This window comes from Balaenoptera musculus, chromosome X, assembly GCF_009873245.2.
Source record: "Balaenoptera musculus isolate JJ_BM4_2016_0621 chromosome X, mBalMus1.pri.v3, whole genome shotgun sequence".
Classification (NCBI taxonomy): domain Eukaryota; kingdom Metazoa; phylum Chordata; class Mammalia; order Artiodactyla; family Balaenopteridae; genus Balaenoptera; species Balaenoptera musculus.
Genome location: NC_045806.1, coordinates 31,210,307 through 31,231,347, shown reverse-complemented (window position 1 = coordinate 31,231,347; position 21,041 = coordinate 31,210,307). Strand labels below are relative to the sequence as shown.

Below are 21,041 nucleotides of genomic sequence, written 5' to 3'. Positions count from 1 at the left end.
CAAATTATTTTCTGGGACTCAAGATAAGTAAATCTAATAGGCTCCACAGGATTCTGCAAAGCAAATCAATTCCAGCATTCCAAAACAGAACTCAAGATCTTCTCCCACAGACCTGAACCTCCGCTTACCTTCCCTTTCTATAACCAGTCACTAAATGTAGTCAAATCTACCTCCATAACATATCTCCAATCCGCACACTTCTCTCCCTCCATACTCCCAATTTGTACCTTAACTGAGGCCTTCATTATTTCTCTTCTGCTTTACTATTAGAGTTTCTAGTCAGGCTATCCACTCCACATCTGTACTCCTCGATTTTGTACACTGCTATCAACATGACCTTTCTAAAATGCAAACTAATCAAGACACTCCCATCTTAAAACCTTCCTGAGATTCCACAGCCTTTACAATAGAACCTAAGCTCCTATCGGGGCTCACAACTGTTTCTCAAACATTTTTTTAATTGTGACCTTCAGTTAGAAATGCATTTTACATTACAATGCAGGACACACACACACACACACACACACACACACACACACGAAACAAATTTTACAAAACGCCACTTGCCCTTACCATGTGAGATGCATTCTGATGTTTTCTATTTCATTGTTTTAATACTGGTGGTGGCCCATTATAGTGATTGCACATTCTGCTAATGAACTGAGACATACAGCATTAAAAAATGCTGTCCTATGGGGTCCTTAACTGGACCCTGCACCATTCTGTTTTTCTGGTCTCATCTCTCATCACTCCTCACCTCCATCTCTTTGCCTCAGATCTCTAGATGTGTAACACTGTCTATTAACCTGTAGGAATTCAAGTCTTCTACTTGCACTGCCTGAAATCACTCCTTTAACCCACTCTCATCACCAATACCCACCTCCCCTGCACACACACACACATACATACACACATACACTCAGCCCAAATCACACCACTGCTCTTTGCCTGGCTAATTTCTACTCAACAACAGGTGTTTGGTTCAACTATCACCTCCTTAGTGGAGCTCTTTCTTGATCCACTCCCTCACCCCAACAAAATCCAAACTAGGAGCTCCTGTTAGGTGTACCCATAGCCATTCTCTGGTTCTTCCCATTTTTCAGTCCCTAGTGCTTGGCAAATAGTAGATACTCAATAAATGAATGCTGACTGAAAGAAGAAGCTAACATACATTCAAAGACAACAGGCATATATGAAAAGTGAAACAGGAAAGTATTAAGCACTACACTAGAATTAAGAACCATAGTATATACTCACTTTGCCACTTCATTTACAATTATGGGCCAGTCTGCACAGAAATCCACTTTAATAACCATTCATGACTTGGGTTGCACAATACCACTGGTTGGAAAAATGACAATGGGTAACTGGCCCTGGTATTCTGTTTTAAACATACCTAAGGAGAACAAGAGCAGATGGTTTACATTTGGATCCTTATAATGTTAACATTCACACTCTTAGTAGAGGACAGAGACACATTACAGAGTATATAGTCTACTGTGGACCAAGAATCACAGCTTTCATTGTAAGTCTTGTCTCTAGGGTCATCCAATAAATGTGAGCCTAGTGTTAGGTCTCAACCCTCATTCATAGCTAAAATTTACTGTCTGCTTACTGTGTTCAGACACTTATGCTAAGAGTTGGGCATATGTTATTCTATTTAGTCCTCATAATGAAATCTATGATACAGGCTCAATCATTACCTCTATTTTATAAATAAGGAAATAGACACTTAGAAAGGTTGAGTAACTTGTCCAAAAATACACAACTATTATGATAGATTAGATCATCAACTCCAATTCTTTAACCTTCTCTGCATCCTTACTGTTACCCTCCCGTGGACTAAGTATGTTTTCCTACCCCTTGACGGGGCCTGATCATGTGATTCACTTTGGCAAATAGCATGGGGCCAGAAGTGACAACATGTCAGCTCCATCCCCAGATGTTCTCTTGCTCTTCTACCATGGAAAGTGTTTCTTTTAAGAAACTGCTGTCCCGTTGGCCTGTGCACCCCAGCATGGGCAAATGTGAAGCAGAGCCACCCTGTTGACTCAGAGACCTGCGGTGAGTAACAGATCAGCCCCAGCTGCCTCAGCTTGAAGCAGAGTCACGCAGCTTAGATTAGTCAAATTCCAGCTAATCTGCATAAAAATGAGAAACTAAAAAAAAAAAATTACTTTTTTAAGATATAGAATTATGGAATGGTTTGTTACATAGCAATAGTTGACTACTACTACAGCTAGTAACTAACTAATAGAGCTGGGATTTTCACTTGGATGTTTCTGACCACAGGGCTCACACTTCTAGCCACTACCACTACTCTATAAATGAATTAATGCAGTTCGCATAGGGAAAGGGTGAAAGAAATGGGTTTCTAGACTCAAATAGCATATGAGGAGGCCACAAAAATTTCTTGTTCTGAAAGCAGAAATGGTCCATAATTTATGGTAATGTTTGGTGCCTATCTTAGAGCATGCAGGTGAGATCAGATACTATCTCTTTTTCATCTTTGTGGTCCTGGCACCCCACACAGTGCCTAGCACCAAGCAGTGTTCAAAATGTTCAATAAATGGGAGGTAACCAGTCATGAGTTTCTTTGATATCATTATACAATATTAACACAAATGAGCATGCTGCCAACATAAACAACTTTGAAAATTCCTAATTTACCAGTTTTAAATCACATTTGATGACATTTTCCAAAATTATTCATTTAACTTCGGAGAATGTAATATTAGCGTAATAAAAGTACTGAAAATATAAAAGATAATAAAACTTTAGGTCCAGAGATGACCAGATGAAAAAGGCAAACAGCGACAAAATTTGTTAATCCAATCATTTTTAGAGACTTGCTAATGACATAATATTTAAGGCTTATTTTTTTCTGTCATAATATAAAACAAAACTCTGTAAAACTATATCCATTATGAATAAGTATTATTGACTCAATTCTCCAGGAAAAGAAAACTATATGAGTTCAGTTAAGTCTGAGTCAGTGAAATAGTTTCTATACTGGAACCACTTTTCTGTAATTTGACAAAAGAGTTTTAAGTGAATGGTTCAAAAGCTTATTCAGGAACAACCCCTAACAAAAGAACATTGTTCAATCTTTTAAATATATTAAAACAGTGAGCTGACAAACATTACTGTGTCTTATGTAACTTTAATATCATTAGTAATAATGAAATATTTGACTGGTTTTTAAATTGCTAACAACAGGAGCAAGAACATCATGCAAGGAGAAGGGTGTCATTGAAGAATTTCTGTCATCAAATTTTCATTTCTTTTTAGATGTGAAACTGGTTGATGTGTGGAGAATGAACTAGAAGGAGATAAGAGGTGACTCCAGACAAATAATTTAGGTTGATGTAATTATAAGGCAAGAGAAGATTATGGACTGTTGTAAAAAAGTGACAATGGGACAGAGAAAAGTAGGATTACTCACACTATAAGGAAGTGAACAGACAGGATTTAATAGTTGACTGAGTAAGGGGGTAGAGGGTGAAAAGGAGGGAGGTGTCAAGGATTTGTCAAGTTTCTGACTTGGCCATATACATGGTGGTGACATTCAATGAAAAACAGAAAAGGAGAAGTTTGGGGGAGACGTTGAGGAGTTTAGTTTTAGACGTGTTAACTTTGAAAAACCTGAAGGAAATGCAAAGTCTTGTACAGACTTCAGTGAAGTAACAGGAATGGAAGTGATTGCCTAGGGAGAGCAGGGTGACTGAGGAAACATGAGGGTCTATGACAAATCCTAAGGAACACTCACTTCTAATGTACTGAAAAAACGGACAGCAGTCCACAAAAGAGAATTAAGGAGGAGGGAGAAGAAGAAGAATTCTAACATCAATAATGAATATTTACTGAACACTTAATATATGTCAGAAAGTGTGCTAAGCATTTTATTAATCGTCACCACAATTAGAGGAGGAAGGCGCTATGTTTATCTTTAATGTATAAGGGAGGCAATGAATGTTTGGAAAGTGTAAATTCCTTGCCTGGGGCCTCCCAGCCAGTTAATATTGTAACCAAGATTTGGGACCTGGAACACCTTGCTCCAGGTCAAATCAATTAAATGAAGGCTTACTGAATGCCTGGTATATGCCCAACATTGTGTTATGCATGAAAAGTATGTTGAGATTTCATGACATCAGTTTCCATGAAAACAAAACAAAAAAATGCATTGACAATTAAGTAGTGGGTGCTTCTCTGGGTAGTTAGAGAGGATTCTGAGGACCACTCCTGGGTCTGGTCCACTTTAGCAAATTTTCTGGTTTACAGATGATGCCAGGCTTTTCTAGACAGTGATGTAGAGAAATGATACTGATGATCAGGGGAAGGGGGACAGCAGACATTAAGAGCAAGAGAAAGGTCATATATTTGGGGCAAAATAACCCCAAAAAACCTAAAGGAGTCCTAAGGTAGCTGTTCAAACCCAGAAATGGTGTGTAAAGATCACACTAGGGACTTTAAAGACTACTCTACATCATAACACAGTAGTAGAAAAAGTACCCAAAGATTCAAGAGGGGAAGAGGGAAATGTGTGCAATTCAAGGCATGCTAAAATAATGTTTTTTCAATCTTCAATGATAAAAACTGAGAAACAATAAAGACATAAAAGAGAACATGGAGTTCCCCAGCTCACAAAACACTAATATTAGAAACATCTTAAAGATTAAACCATGTCTTTTCAAGATGAAAAGACAAGCACTACTTTGTAAATTTAGGAAACATTCTTATAAGGGGCAAGACAACAAAATGTATTCAACAACTTTCAGCTAAATCTAGGGATGGTTACTGCGTAATAAACTATTAAAATAAAACATCATGAAGTTGTTACATAAACACTAGCTTCTATAAAACTGAAGATAATAACCTCAGTGACACTACCAGAGAGAGAAAACAAAGCTATACAAATCATTAATCTGCTGAATGTGGCTTTTTAATGTCCTCTTAAGTACACATACACGTTTGTAAACACTTGATCTTTGACTCTAAAACTATACAATATTTGTCACATAAAATCCTTTTTGAAAATTTTATTAAAATCATCTTTGGTTGCTGAATCTATTTTCTGCCTAAGTGTTTTTCTTCATGAAAATACATTATAATTCTCATGAATATTTACATATTGTGCTTGTGGGTAATGAGGACTTTATGACACTTTACGGGCACTTGCTACTGTGAATATAAAACATACTATCAATTTTGGTAAGTGTGGAAAAAATAATATCATTCAACTCCAAAAATGAGGGACAAAGTCAGCACTAAGAAAATGTGATTCATTGATAACAATTTGTTTCAGTTAGTAAGGTAAGAGTAATTAACATTTCATAATACTCAATTATAATTTACCAATATAGTATTAACTACAAATACTATGCACACACAAAATATTAATACAGTACTAAAAGTCAATGTGGATTACTTTTCCTAAAATGTAGGGACTCGGGTCCACACATATACTTTTATTAAGTAAAATAATATTAAATATTCAATTAAAATTAAAATTATATATTTTTTACTTATAGAGAGTTTTTATAAGTAATAAAACTGTACAATTTGGTGAGATTTTAGAATAAAGAGAGGATATGATCAAAACTTTAAAGGTTTTGGAATGGACAACAGTTAAGAGAGATTTTGGAAAGTAAAGAATACAAATAAAATTCTCTCAATTACATATCACTGCTCTATAACCAGACAATCTGAAGGACCATACAGCCCACAGTCAATCACCATAAGAGAGTTCATCCTTAACACTGGAGTCAGACCACAAATGAGCCTAATATTCCACAGTCTGACAGGCATCAGAAATTCAGCCATTTAAAAACCAAAGCATGGAAAGTGAAATGAATAACATTCAGTGAGGAACAACTATCAGTTTTATTTGTTCATATCCCAGAAGAAATCAGTAAAGTGACAGACTGCCTTTGTCTTAATAATTCCCACTGCTCATTCAAGCAACCCCGAAGAACATCCTCACTTACTGTAAAACGGGTTTGGATTTAAGACCTGTTTTATGTGTCCAACAAGCAGTCTCAGAGAGAAATGCCCTCCCTGTCTGGAGCTAGTCCTCATCTCAGCTTGGGGAAAATGTTAGTCTTATCATCCCAGATGCTGACCATCCAATCAAGTGAATGAAAGGATAAGTGATTTTATGCCTACAGTATATCATCAATGAAGAGTGTGCATACACACATGCGTGTGCACACACACACAAAGACACAGGCACACCTATGCCTTTATGGAAACTCTTAGGTCACAGTAAGAATGTCTAGAAATAATCCAGTATGGAGAAGAGAGAAGCACTTTTTCTTTCAACAAAATATTAGTAAGAGCCTTCTAGGGATCATCATGTGAATTCAAAGTTGAATATGATCGAGAAAAAACAAATATTTACTGAGTGCTTGTGGTAAGTCAAGTACCATATTACAACCTTAAGTATATACATAATTAACCACAGTATATTTTATTAGCCAGTTTATAAATGAGGAATCTGAAGTTCAATGTCCTTAAAGATACTTGCCCCAGATCACACAGCTAGTAAGGCACTGTGTCCTGATTCTATCTCTGGAAAGCTCTAAGGACTATGTCACTTCCACGACACCACCTTGCCTTCTATCCTCAGGGAGATCATCAGTCATCTGAGAGTCAGGTTGTATTAATAACAATCATAAGGATGTAGCTTCATCTTTCCTGATATTGCCTATCAGTCTTTTACAGTCATCCTACTTAAGGACCTTCAGTTTTGAGCTTTTTCAAATAACATAATTTTTTTGGAGGGGTAGGGTGAATCAGAGAATCCATTAATTGCAGAAGGTATATATTTCAAACAGTACCAATTTTCTTCCAAAAGTGTAAGTTAATTTATATGACAGAAAGTATTTACCTGGTACTCTGCCATGGTTAATGATATTAATCTCTTTACAATATACTTTACTATTGGCAACCAATGTCCCAAAATTAACTTCTGACTCAATTTCCAGTTGACAGGATAGAATCAACCTAGAAGAGGAGAAAAGAGGACCATATGATGAACTTTAACAACTATAACCTCATGGTTAAATCCACAGGGGGACATATATAGATATTTTTATCTTAACCCCTTAAAAGATATTTCAGTTTCCTTATAGGTCTGCTGGTGGCACATCTGTCAGTAAAACAAATTGTAAAATAAAGACACAAAAAAAAGATAATGAGACACATTTTAAATAAAGAAATCAGACTTTATGCATAAGTACATGGTATGCCTTCCCAAGTACTCACCTTGAGAGGTTACTCACATATCTCAATATTTTTATAGCTCAAAATATATTTGGAACTCTGTTTTGGAATCTCCACCTAAGCCTATAATACATTCTTTTGCCCCCCCCCCCGCCCCGACCCCAAAAGGGTGCAAGTTATCTGAACAAAGTAAACTAGTTTGGATGATGCCCAATCTGATGAAATAAAAGAAGCTGTGATACTATAAAATATCACTTGGGGACTAAAACAAGGTCTAAGAACAAAAGGATACAATTGACTTTCCATGTGTGTCTCTAATTTAAAGGACTCACTGTAGCGTGCCTGTAGCATATGTTTTCATAAGCGTTTTAAAAATCCATTCTAATCCTAAATACACATCTTATAATGATATACATATACATATATATTATATCTGGATAATAATTTATAGTTTATAAAGCACCATTAAGTATATTATCCTGTTTGATATTAACAAATTTCCTGAAAGGTAGGTAAATATTACGGCTCCTAGGTTACAGATGAAAAGCCAAAGACTTAAAAAGCTTAAATGATTTATCTAAGGAATTATCTGGATATAACATTAGGGAACTTAAACTTGAATCCATTTTGTTAGACTTCAAGTACATTACCTTAGAAACCTAACAACGATAACAACAGCATCAGTAATAAATATAGTAATAACTAATCTTTATTGAGTCCTAAGGTTATGTGCCAGACACATGAATTAAGTAATTTACTCCACTTAGGATACAACCTCCAAAGCATAAATGCATACATACATATAATCACATATACATACGAACACACCAAAATTCATAAATAAAAATACCTGAACAAAACATTCACAAATACTGCCTATACATTGGTGGTCTGGGCCTTCTTTCTGGGATCTGTGTTTATATGTGTTTGTGTATTATTGGATAGGTACAGACATTCCAGAGATCAGCCAGGAATGTCCTACTTATGCTGCATAGTCTAAGAAATACCCATGTTCTTCTCATAGAGATTGTAATTTTTTGACAGGAAAAGATCAATGACCTTGTACATCTCTTTACAATATATTTATATGTGTATACATAATTGCATTAATAGTTTACAGGATCTAAAAGAGGAACCAGTTACACAAACAATATAAGATGTGAAGCTGAACGTTTTTTCAAACTTTTTCTCTAGCTAGATGTGGAAAAGTATCTTAAGAAGAATTTCTTAAGAATCTTCACACATACACACACATATACATGTACATACATGCACATACATATATATGGTTTAACCTTAGCAGTAAGGGTGTGGTTAAATGGCAATATATAACAGTTTCTCTGGCTTTCCTACTGGTTTCTCTTCTCCTTGTATAAAAAACTTTTTCTGGCCCCATATGCACCACAACACGTCAAGACAGTTGACCTCTGAGGACAATAAAGGAGCCACCTATCAGAAGAAGTGCCTCTTGACTCCAAATGCTCTCTGCAAGATGAGTTACCAGTTGAACACTGACTAAGGATCAGAGTTGAAGGAAATTCTGGAGAGGGGAATGACCAACACACTAATGCCAAGTACCAGTGGTCTCCAAACTCGGGGATGCTCTGATAGCTAAATAAATACCTTCCAATGATGCAAAGGAGTAGCTTATTCCTTTCCTAACATGTGTCAGCTGTTTGACTCCTATGCAGAATGGGATGTTGTGCGAAAGCAGAACTTCTCAACAACACTGAGAACCCAAATAATTGCACATCTAAATTTAGTTTATGAAAATGAAAAAATGCAAGGGAAATTATTAAAAGACTTATATCTAATACCAATATTAATATTAAATATTAATATTCTAATATTAATTCTGCTGGTGCTGGACAAACAGAGACAAAAGAATAACACCTATGGAATCATATTTTGCTGGGAAAAGAAGGATCATGCATGTATGTATGTGAAAAAAAAAACACAAAAATTTTAACAGTAGCTCTAACAAGTAATTTTATAATGAACAGAACTATACTTATTTCAATATAAAATTAAAAGCACAATGTCCTGGTCAAATAAATTATTTGTATTAAAGTTAATCTGCAAACCAGTTACTTAGTTCTGTATTATATTCATTATGTCAGTCCATATTTTTCAGCCAATCTCAAAAAAACACCATTTTGATTTTTTTGAAGTCAAACATCTGCATTATTTAAAATTCTGTGAAGTAAATATGACAATAATTTAAAATTAAATTAAAATGTGAATATGGGTTCACAATAATTCATTTAGGAATACATCCATCATAAAAACAGAAAGTAGAAGGGTGGTTACCAGAGGCTGGAGGGTAGGAGAATTGGAGAGATACTGTTTAAGGGTACAAACTGGGAACTAGTAGATAAATAAGTCCCAGAGAGCTAACATATAGCATAGTGATCATAGGCAACAAAAATGTATTATAAACTTCAAAGCTGCTAACAGACTAGACCTTAATTGTTCCCACCACAGGAAAGAAATGATGACTATGTAATGTGATACTGGTGTTAGCCAACCCTATGGTAGTAATATATTGCAATATATAAATGTATCACATCAACATGTACACCTTCAACTTACACAATGTTATATGTCAATTGTATTTCAATTAAAAAAAATAACATAGGATGAGAAGGAACAATCATTGAAGAGGTGTAGTAGCAGGGAAATCAAGAGAATAAAGTGGCCCACAAAGGCAGTAATGGTTAATTGTGTCTAATGCTTCTGAGAAATGGAGTAAGATAAAGACAAAGGAGGTACCAACAGACTGGCAATATGCAAGAGCTACTTCACTGGAAAGCTGGGGAAAACAGCCCCTCTGGAGTTTGCTGGAGTGAGAATGGAAAGTAAGATTGTAGAGACAGCAAAAATAGCATTCTTTAATAAATCTTGCTATCGAAAGTTACAGAAAATATGGTGGAAATAAAATAGGGTGCGAGTTCAAGGGGAAAAAAAGAAAATATGCAATTGTTGGACATTTTTTAATGATTTTAATTAAAAAATAACGGAAAACTAGTCTTCCATTTGTTTTGAACACTACAATTTGCTAAAAATTTGTTCTTTAAGTTCAGTTGTAAGGAAACTGTAGATACAAAAAGCCCTATTAGTCATAGAAAATACAAAATATTACTATGACCCTTAATATTTGAAGAGTGCTCAAAATATTAGCACGAAATATGAAGAATACATACCCAATTAGAGGGATCTCTATTGTTTTGTTTCCTATTGAAATAAGAAGTTGGTCAAAAGTGTCTTCATTCTTATCAGGATGATATTTCACCATAGCTGTCATCTGAAGGCCAGAAGCAAGTGCTTTATCCAGATTGGTCAAAATCAGTTTGAACTTCAGTGGGAGGAAAAAAAAATCAAATTATACATCTTAAGTCCTAATAAGAAAATAGTATGAGCAACTGTAGTTAGGAGTATACATTATTTCAAGAGATATATCAAGACATAGGCAATATTCCGGCCCTAAAGGCAAAGACTTAATGACCATATTTATACCTATCAGATTCTAGATGCTTCAGATATGCTTTTAATGGTACACAAACTGAAACTGAAAATGCAGTCAGTCAAGAAATATGTAAATGCTCATGGGCTCCTTTAGAAGTATTAGGTACTAGAATACAGAAACAAAGGGAAGAGCAATCTAATGAAAATGTTACTCAGTCTAAATACACACACAATATAAACATGCACACATACATACAATCATAAATACATACAGCATTTTATATACTTTCTGCATAAGGACTTGGACTTCATAACTTGGAGGAAATATAAAAAGGAATAGATCAATGAGGAAAAATAACTTTTGTTCTTGAAAAACATTTGCTAGACTCCAGGAAAAATCTGAAGGGGGAAAGAGAAGAACTGCTTTGTGTTGAGTACGTCTGGTAGGTGAAGCATTCGATGTCTATTAGCTCACTTAATACACTTCTACCCTGTAAGGCTGATATTAAGGCTCCCAGTGTAGAGATGAGAAACTGGGACCTGTAGGTGCAATTAATACCTAAGGTCACTGTGTCAGTGAGGACTCAAAACACACATCTGTCTGACTCTAAAACTTAAGCTCTTTCCCCACAACTAGAAAGAATCTCCTGAATATATAATCTCTTTAAAGAAGCAGACTATATACCCTTTGAAAATTAAATAATGTAAGCCAGGGACTAATCAAGTGTCATGTTAGTGAGGCAGACATAAGTATCATGAAAATCCATGAGAGAACATGATTACTGTGGGCTCAGAAGGAGTACACTCAACCCAGGCTTAGAGGATGGATGTAAAAGGTGGAGAAGAAGCAAGAAAGGTGCTCCCTATGGAGGCGGGAATATCTCAGGCACACGCAGAGAAAAGAATAAGCAAAATAATCTCTTAGCAGGCAGTTAATAAGCTAGCCTCGCTGGGCAAAGAGCTTCAATAAGTAACAATGGAGGTCAAGTTGAAATTAATTATTCAGGGCTTTTAATGTCAGACTGAGTCTAAGCAGGGCTTTCCAGCAATGAGAGATATAGAGAACTGGAGTGATGTGTTGATACCACTGGTCTGAAAGCATCATACTTCCAGCAAACAATGATTCTGACACCTCATAACTACAACAGCCCAACTCTCAACCCCCATCCATCACCAAACAGTAAGAAAAAAAGGGATAGATTATTCCCCACATAGGTCTTTGGGTGCTGGAAGTCCACATAACAGGTTTGACCATCTTCCTTTAAAAAAGAAGGGCAACTAGTACTTCAGCAGCATGTGCCCAAACTACAGGTTTCTCAGCACTCTGAGTGGTCTGCAAAGGTGTGTAAGGCACCACCCCTTCTCTTAGGAGCTTATGAACTGACCATTGAGGTGAAAGTAACACTTACCAGGAGCCATCTGGATACAAGTCCAAACTATAATGAATGTCTGTAAATGCAATTAGTACCCAGTAGGGGAGAAATAATTTGGAGATAATATAAGAGAAGACTTGTTTCAGAAAATGAGAACTCACTTTGACCCTCAAAGATGGGTGGGATTTGGAAGGCGGTGATTCTTGCAGGAGGGAGGAATGAAAACATGGGTCAAAAGAAAAGGAAGTCTGAGCCATGGGGGTAAGAGGACAATTACAAGTAAGACTGGCCTGACAGAACCAAAGGCCACACGAGTCAGCAAAACACTGAAGATAAGGACTGTGTCTTAATTTTCTAACAGCAACCCACAGTAGGTGGCATTAGCACTGCATATGGCACATAGTGGGTACTCAATACATAGGCAAGGCAGGATCGTGGAAAACAAGCACTGCTGTGTGTTAAGAGAATCATTTCCTAAATAATTACAACAGTGATGATGACAATGCCCTTTACGTAGCGCCCTGTTTTTATTTTTTCTTTCTTCCTCCAAGACAGTTAATATACTTTTTGCTAATCTATCCCTTCCCTAATTCCCTTTATGCCTGTGAAGGACCAGAAGTGCATATCATGATCTTGCAACAGATACTGAACTCATGGCCTTGGCCTCTAACTAGTAAACCTGTCTGGCCATTCTCTTGCCAATGTCAAGACCTGTGGTCTAAATAAAAACCACAGTAAAACTAATTATATTATTTTTCTTCTGACTGCATAAAAACCATCCATACAAGTGTCTCCTGGACATACATAAAATAGTGTTTGCCCACATCTGGGATTTGCTGCCAGCTTGAGTTTTAAAAGAAAATATTTTCAGATATACATTCAATTGTTCAATAAATAGGTAGTGAGTTAATGAAATAATAAACTTTTCCCCTAATTTTACAGTGTCTGGAGTAATCAGGTACTTCTTGATTTAAAGAGTAGTTAATAGTCTCTGTGATGTACAATTTTATTACAAAATAAACACATTACTGTTGTTAAAACATGTACATACAAAAATCAATAAAGAATGATTCCATTTATATGAAACTCAAGAACTGACAAAATTAATCTGGTTCATTACAAATTAGTATAGTGGTCACCTCCATGGGGTGATTACTCCACGTGCTATAGGGAACCTTCTGGAGTGCTGGAAATATTCTATGGTTTGATCCAAGTGGTGGCTACGTGGAGATATATGTATATAAAAATTCATCAAGGTTTACTTTCAAGATTTGTGCACTTTAGTGTAGGTAAATAGTACATCAATTTTCTAAGTGTAAAAAGTAGAACATAAAAGTCCTTTTTCTCATTGCCCTCCTAATCACTACCATACATTTATCTATATATATACAAACAAATATGTGTGATTTTAATTAAATCATAGATACCTTTCCATTTCTGTATCTAGAAGTCCAGCTGCATTCAATATTATCATTAGAACTATCCCACAAAAAAATGCAGTTATTCATCACTTACATATCAAAAATTCGTTTCACCTGTCCTATAACAGATGATCACAGTAAACTAATATCCATCCATTTTCACAGATAATCTAAAATAACAGTGAGATAGAGATGAAGTTCTTGTCAACTTTTAAATCAGAAGATAGGGATAGCCTCTCAGAACATTAATTTTGCTGATTATTAGTACTAACTCCCTCATTAGTTTCTAAGTCTTATGAGGGCAGGACTCTCTCCATTTTACATCCCTAACACTTGCTGCCTATTTTGTAGCAGGTTCTCAACAAATGTTTGTTAGAATACGAAATAATAAACCTTTCCACTATCCTACAGTATCTGGAGTAACAGGCACTTTATGATCCAAAGGGCAGTTAATAGAGAATCTGTTGTCATAATTCTATAGTATCATGAAGCATAGATTCTGGGCTGTTAAGAGGAGACAGACGTGAAATCCTCTTCCCTTCTTTCCAAACTCCCAATGAAGAAATTGGGAGGTTCCAGATCGACTTTTCTCCACCCTGTCTCCCAGCCCCAAGCAGAAAGGAAAAAACATCAAAACAAAACAAAAAGGCCAGCACACTAAATCGCCGCTCCCCAGGAAGCTCAATCCTGCCCGCACCCCCCGCAGAAGCCGGGCTCCTACTCCTCAGGACAAAGCAGGTGCCCAGGTGGGTAGGCATTCTCGGACAGCGGCCCCCCTGAGGTCCTGCTCTGAACACCCCTGGGTGTGTTACCTGTGGCTTGACAGGCTCCTGAAACCGAATCTTCTGGCTGTATCGGCCTAGATTGTGCACGGTAATTGGGAGGCAGTAGACCCTCCCTGCCATCGCGTCCAGGAACTTCACTTCCGACGGGATCACCCGCAGCTGCATATCCTTCTTTGGGGTCTCCAAGTCCCGGGCCATGAGTGAGCTCCTCTCGGACTCCATAGCCGTGCTCTAGGTATCCCACAAACCTTTGCAGATTTGACCGATGACTAGCATGGACGCCGCCCAAGCTGCGTGAGTTGAAAACCTCAACCGAAGCTGCAGGCGTCTGGCGAAAGAACCCCAGGATCGCAGGTGTCGTCAGAGTAACCGGAAAACTTGCTTTGGTCGCCGAAATCCCAGAGGGATCTCACTTTGCCATTGGCTGGCAGGATTTTAAGATGTCACTGGCGGGCTGGGCACTTTCCTAGACCTCTCTTAAGATTAAGCTTAAAGAGCAGTGGAAGTAATGTGCCCATGGGGTCTATCAAAGCAGCAACATATAACAGTAACGGAGGAATTCAATGGAAGCAGAGTCAGAGCCCCCTAGGTGTCCGGCTCAGTTACCTTTAGGCTAGCGTTTCTAAAAATCTAATAGCAATCCTCTGGGTCTTTTGTTAAAATGCAGAGTCTGTTCTCAGTAGATCTGGGGCAGGGCCTAAGAATCTGAAACACAGTCCCAGGTGATTCCAGTGCTGCAGGTCCAGGGACCACACACTGAGTAGAGAGGCTATAGGAACTTTAACTACTCTAGGTGTAAGTTCCTACATTTGTGAAACAAGGTACTGCTCAGAAGACTGAGATCAGACATCTTCATAGCTAGATGAGCACCTTTCCAACAGGTCCAAATTCACACTGCCCAGTCCCTACTGTCTGTCATCATCCTTCATCTGCTGTGATGGTCCTTGGTTTCTAAGCATATTAGATGAGTGGTATTTCCCTGCCTTAAATTTGCCTCTTATAATTTTACAAGTTTCTTCCACTGACCTTTACTTTCCCCCTCCCTTGTTTTAAAAACTATATAGAATTCCCCACTCACATTAAAATTTGTATATAATTCGGTGCTTTCATTTCCTCCTTGCCATGGCACATGATTTTCACTCTGAGGGCACTAGCTTTTCCATCTGTTGGCCAAACAGTTACTCATCCTTCAAGACCTAAATATCCTTGTAGAAAACTTTCCCACAATTGTTTTACAAGATTCTCACAGTGCCAAGATGATTGATAAGTTATTACTTTACTATAAAGTAACTATAAAGAGAAGCTTTAAAATTTCTTGGAATTGTTGTCGTCAATAGTTGAAAACAGTGGAAGTAGTGGTGGTAGACATTATTATTTGCAAATTCTTATGAAATGATTGATTAAAAGCATCTGCATCATTTTTTGAAATTCTATATATTTTGACTTAAGAAGTGGGAGATGTGAGTCACACCTGGATTTTTACGCTAATCACTACTATGATATCACAGTACAAACCCAGTGCATATCTTTGAGCCCCTATGCAGGACAATTTTACAGCACTGAGAGGACAACAGTGGCCCAAAGAACTTGACTGCCCATTCTGGGCAGTAGGCAATTTTGGGGTTCAAGTCTAGATTTCTGCGTAGATCCTAAAGATATAGTGATGCAAATCAAATGGAGAACAATTTTGTTTCCCTGTCCTGTTCATACTCTCATCAACTGTGTCACATAGCTCTCTCCAAGTTCCCCAAGCCTAGAGCTCAATCCATTGCCCTTAGTAACTATAATTAAGCCTCCTTGATTTTTTACCTACTTTATCTACCTTAAATGTAAACTTAAGATGAAGTACTGTAACATTTGCATTACTTGTTTAACTCCAGAATGTCTTGTCCAATTTCCATTATCAAACAATGGCCATATAAAGGCATATTTTGGTGAACTGTAAGCTGTTTTTAGCCAAAATTTTCAACTATGCATGATTATATAGTTAGTTTAAGGCTGGACAAATAACATAACAACAAGAGATTTTTACATAACAGTAATTCAAAAGATAAATTGTACCTTATATATATCATTTTCTAATATCATTTTCTAATATAGCTTCATGGAGAATAATGCTCGTTACGTATCATGGATGAAATGTCTGTGCTCATCTTTGTTCAGATTTCCAAGGCAGCATGGTTGGCAGGGCTCCTGTATAAAAATCAAAGTAGGTATTCTGACTGGAATACTTTATATATTATAAACAAGGTTAAATTTTGTTCCTCATTATAATAAATGGTGAACTATACTATAATGGGGACTTGAATGTTAAGCAGAGACACGCTAAACGTCCACTGCAGACTTGCCATACTTCTACTCTGAATTAATTTAAGAGAAAAAACGTAACTCCTATCAATTACCTATAAATTTTGCCATGTGAAATAGACATCAGAAGTCCTACTTCATACTTAACTGGTGGAAACTCTAATGGTGGGTAGAGTTTCTGAAAACTAAGGAAGGGGTAACAATGAGGAAGCAAGCAAAATGATCCCTAGTACAATTTTTGGATGTTTACTTCTAGACATGTTTAAGGGACTGAAAAAGTTGACGACAAAGGGAAAAAGGGAAAACAGTGGATATTACTTTCACGATTTAAAATCTTCAAAAGTTCAAATTATTTTTGGAAAAGAGTCTGAGTGAAGTCCAGGAAAATCTATTACAGTGGTTAGAGTACTGACTTAGAAACAGGAGTTATTGAAAGAGGGTAAAAAGAACTTCTTTAAGCAGAAGAGTATTAAAAGTGTGGTAACCATCGTGTTTATAAAATAATTTAAAAGTGGATAGTATAAAATGAAATTCACTAAGATTACATAGGATTAAAAGTTCTTCCAGATAATGAAGAGCCATGCCAATAAGAATAGATTGATGAGACTAATGTCTGGATATAGTAGAACAGCATGAACTGGATGGCAGTAACATAAACTAACAGAAAAATTATCCATTATTTTCACAAGGCATTTAGTGAATGATAGAAAGCCACCACCTGACCCAGGTCAAAGGACACAAGTTTCTCTATCATTAACAACAAGTGTGTCTTACTACACACAGACATCATTGCAGATTGCTAATTGTGCCTTGGTATTCATTTTCCTTTTCTTTAGTGGTAGAATTTTTATATATACATACGGCTGTACACGTTAAGACTACATTTTCTACATTTTACAGCCTCCTTTCCTGCTGAATATGGCCATGCAAATAAGTTCTGAATATGAGTAGAACTGATGTGCACTGCTTCTAAATTATTCCCTTAAAGTAGTGCCTTAAAATCAAGGGAGATGCTTTCTCCTTCCTCTTATCCTGCTTTTCTGGCTCAGTGTAAATATGACAGGGGTTCATCTGATCACTTTAAGGTAAATATACTAAGAAGATAGAAGAAGCCTGGGCCCTGAAATTGGATAGCAAAGCCACCAACCCAGCTGGGATTTTTATTTGCGAGACAGTTAAAACTAAATCTTGTTTAATCCACTACTGGTTTGAGTCCCTTTAGAATAGCTGAACCTAATCAATACAGACAACAACACAGGGCAGGAATTCAGAAGGACATGTTCCCATGAAGAGGACCAGTTTCAATAACACTATGCTAGTAGACAGAGCTTTGTAACTTTTGCAAAACCTTGTTTTAGCCATCTAAAACTCCTACCAACCCTTCTCACCACCAAACTGCTGTGGTGACTCTGCCTTTGCCCCTCATGCTTACTGGGCACAAATACCTGGTGTCAAATAATACCTTTGCTTTCTGAGTAATTGCAGGTTACTGAGTGAAACAATGAATTAAAAGTCAATTACCCAGTATAATACATCTCAGCAGAACAGGCCTCACTTGGCGGTAACAGGATAGTCACTACTGCATTATCTCACCCTCCTTCAGGACCATCTCCCATCCTACCTGAAGTGATGTTGATCAATCTCAAGAAAGATTCAGCAGAGTTGGATAAGGACATCTAAAGGAATCAAGGAGAAGACAAACAATCTAAAATAAAACAATCTAAAATCATGAATTTCCAGTATGAAAATATGAAGAGTTAGGAAAGAACTCGGCTGAATTTATAATATATTTTTGCTTTTTAATACTTTTTAATGCTTTCTGCTTTATGGCTTCAGGATTTTAAAAGGTATTCTTATTTGCTCTTAGAAAGGCCTTCCTTATATACAAGTTCTTCCATGGTTTCTTCTGGCATTTTATTGTTTTGTTTACAACATCTACATCTTATATCCATATGAAATTTATCCTGGTATAAAAGTTAGATATCAATCCAGAAAACCCCAACATCATTTATTGAATAATTTCCAATAAGAATTTCAAAATATGGTCCCTCAAAAGTTTTATTTAGTGCTGGGTTAGCTGCAGTTAACAACTAAACATAAATTCTCTCGATAGTACTTTTCCCTTGTTTTTATCCTGGGAATTTCTTGTTGAGATTCAGTACTTCTGTCAAATACATTACCACTTTTGTACACTGATTTATCTATTTTTTCTCTTCCATTTGTATTCATAATTGCATTTCTCTGTTATCATTTAGTATATCTAGGAAACTGCTTGAATTTTTTTATTAATAATAATTACTATTATTTTAATTATTTTCCACTCTTTTTTCACAGTTTCAACATACTCTGCATTTTTGCTCATTCCCTTTGTCCTACATTTTCAATTCCATTTTCATCATTTCTCCCTTTAAGTTTATGCTTTTGCTGAAGTAAAAACTGCCATTTCTTTCTGTTCTTTTATTTGAGTTCAGTATTTGATTGGTGAACCACATAACACCAGGGCTTTAGACAGGGCTAGTCTCATAGTATAGGCTTTGTATCAAATTTTATTGGGCTATAAGATATTGATGTTTATTGAAGTATAAAATGTAACCACCATCAAATCAGGACCTGATAAATGTGACTAGTTGATGGCTGAAATCAATGTGAAAAAAAGTCCCAAAGGGGTGATTATGAAAGGTATTGTTCATCAAATGATTTAAGATTCTTTCACTCCTCAACTCATTTATAGCTCTATATGTACTTTATTTTCCTGTTTGACCCCAGTGAATCCCAAAACCCCTTTGGTATTACTTATTTGAAATAGAATTTTAAAAAATCTGTTTCTAAAGGGCTTATGAGACTGGCAAAATGAATGAGAACATTTAAAAAACCCATTCTGTAACCAAAGGGGAGGAAAAACCTGTAAAACAGGTAATGAAAAAATCTTTTCAATTACTGGTTCTAAAAGAAATATGTATCTATGTATATATGATTTGATATATTCATTTTCAGTATGCTTCCCTTATCTATAAATTTATAAATAGCTGATTTTTCATAATAAAGAGCAAGTCTCTAAAAGGGCACTTTTGAGGGACTTGCTTGGTGGTCCAGTGGCTAAGACTCTGTGCTCCCAGTGCAGGGGGCCTGGGTTCGATCCCTGATCAGGGAACTAGATCCCACATGCTGCAACTAAGAGTTCACATGCCGCAACTAAAAGATCCCACATGCCACAACAAAGATCCCGCAGGCCGCAACTAAGACCCAGAGCAGCCAAATAAATAAATATTAAAAATACGCATAAATAAAAGGACACTTTTGAGACTAAAGTCTGCCAGGAATTCCAGCAATTACAACTTTGGGGCAGGCATGGGGAGGTGAGGGTGAGAAAAGGAAGTTCTGTTCCTGTTAAATAGTTGGAGAAAATATAACTTGTAGTGTATCCAATTCCATCATATAAGTCAATGTTGTATAAACTACCTTTTTCAACCCTGTAAGCATATAGCAGAAACTCTCTCCTCTGTCCTCCCACCCCCATGAAGGAGCTTTTGAAAGTTTTATTTTGTCTCTTTCCTCATCTCCCCAACCCTCCCACTCCCCCTTCTCCTCCTTATTACCCTTTCTTTTTTAGCTTAACCTTCAATAATCTCTCTTGCAACCAGATTTACGTACAGTTTTCACAATTGACAGACATTTCTTTTATATTAATAAAATAAAAAAAGAAATTATGATACCAAGACTTTCTTGATGTAATGTGAAGGGATCCTATGATACATGTTAAGTAAAATAATTTTAAAATTTCTGATAAGAGAAAAGCTGCTGGAAAAAGAGAAAAAGAGAGAAATGTTTCTGGGATCAGAAGCTTTAAAATTCAGTTCTCACTCAATCTCCAGTGTTCAACAGAAACATATGTGTGTGTGTATGTGTTGCATGTACATATGTTCACACACACACAAAGAGAAAGAGAATAGGGGGGAGGAGAGGGAGTCGAATTACCCACTGACAAGAATGTTTTTATTCAGGGTATCACATCTCAAAGTGACTTACAGATAGTACTTTCTATGTGTGCCACAATATGAAAATAGATTGGAAAGCCTCTTTGCAGGGAATTTCTGAACCAGTGAAATAATCCTTCTTCAAACTGAGATGTTAATTTCTTTATTTAGTGATGGGAATTAGGTGGATCTGCCCCTCCTAAAATGGAATTTTTCCCCTAAAATCGGTCCTTTACCTGAAAAATTTTGTTCATTATTGGGAAATTTGTATGTGTGTGTGTGTGCTCTTATCCAAGTATTAGATTAGAGATAAAGATATTTGAGTAGCGCATTTCAAAGTATGGTCCATGGAAGGGCCTCAGTCCATGAACATTTTGTTCCTGGTCCATGATAAGTACAGAAATTGAAAGGAAGAGTTTAGCCACATTAATAGCAATTTGATATTATCAGACCTCATGTTCTCTCTCCTCATGATGAAGGGAATCTTCTGAC

At 36.5% G+C, this 21,041-nt stretch overlaps 1 protein-coding gene across 1 annotated transcript in view; it reads right to left on the bottom strand.

The window, feature by feature from the left end:
- Positions 1–14,490, bottom strand: part of CFAP47 (cilia and flagella associated protein 47) — a 489,567-nt gene extending 475,077 nt beyond the window's left edge. Inside the window, 4 exon segments of the mRNA XM_036839258.1 lie at positions 1,258–1,396; positions 6,890–7,005; positions 10,428–10,579; positions 14,296–14,490. Of these exon segments, the coding sequence (XP_036695153.1) occupies positions 1,258–1,396; positions 6,890–7,005; positions 10,428–10,579; positions 14,296–14,490 (602 nt within the window).
- Positions 14,491–21,041: the final 6,551 nt, after the last annotated feature.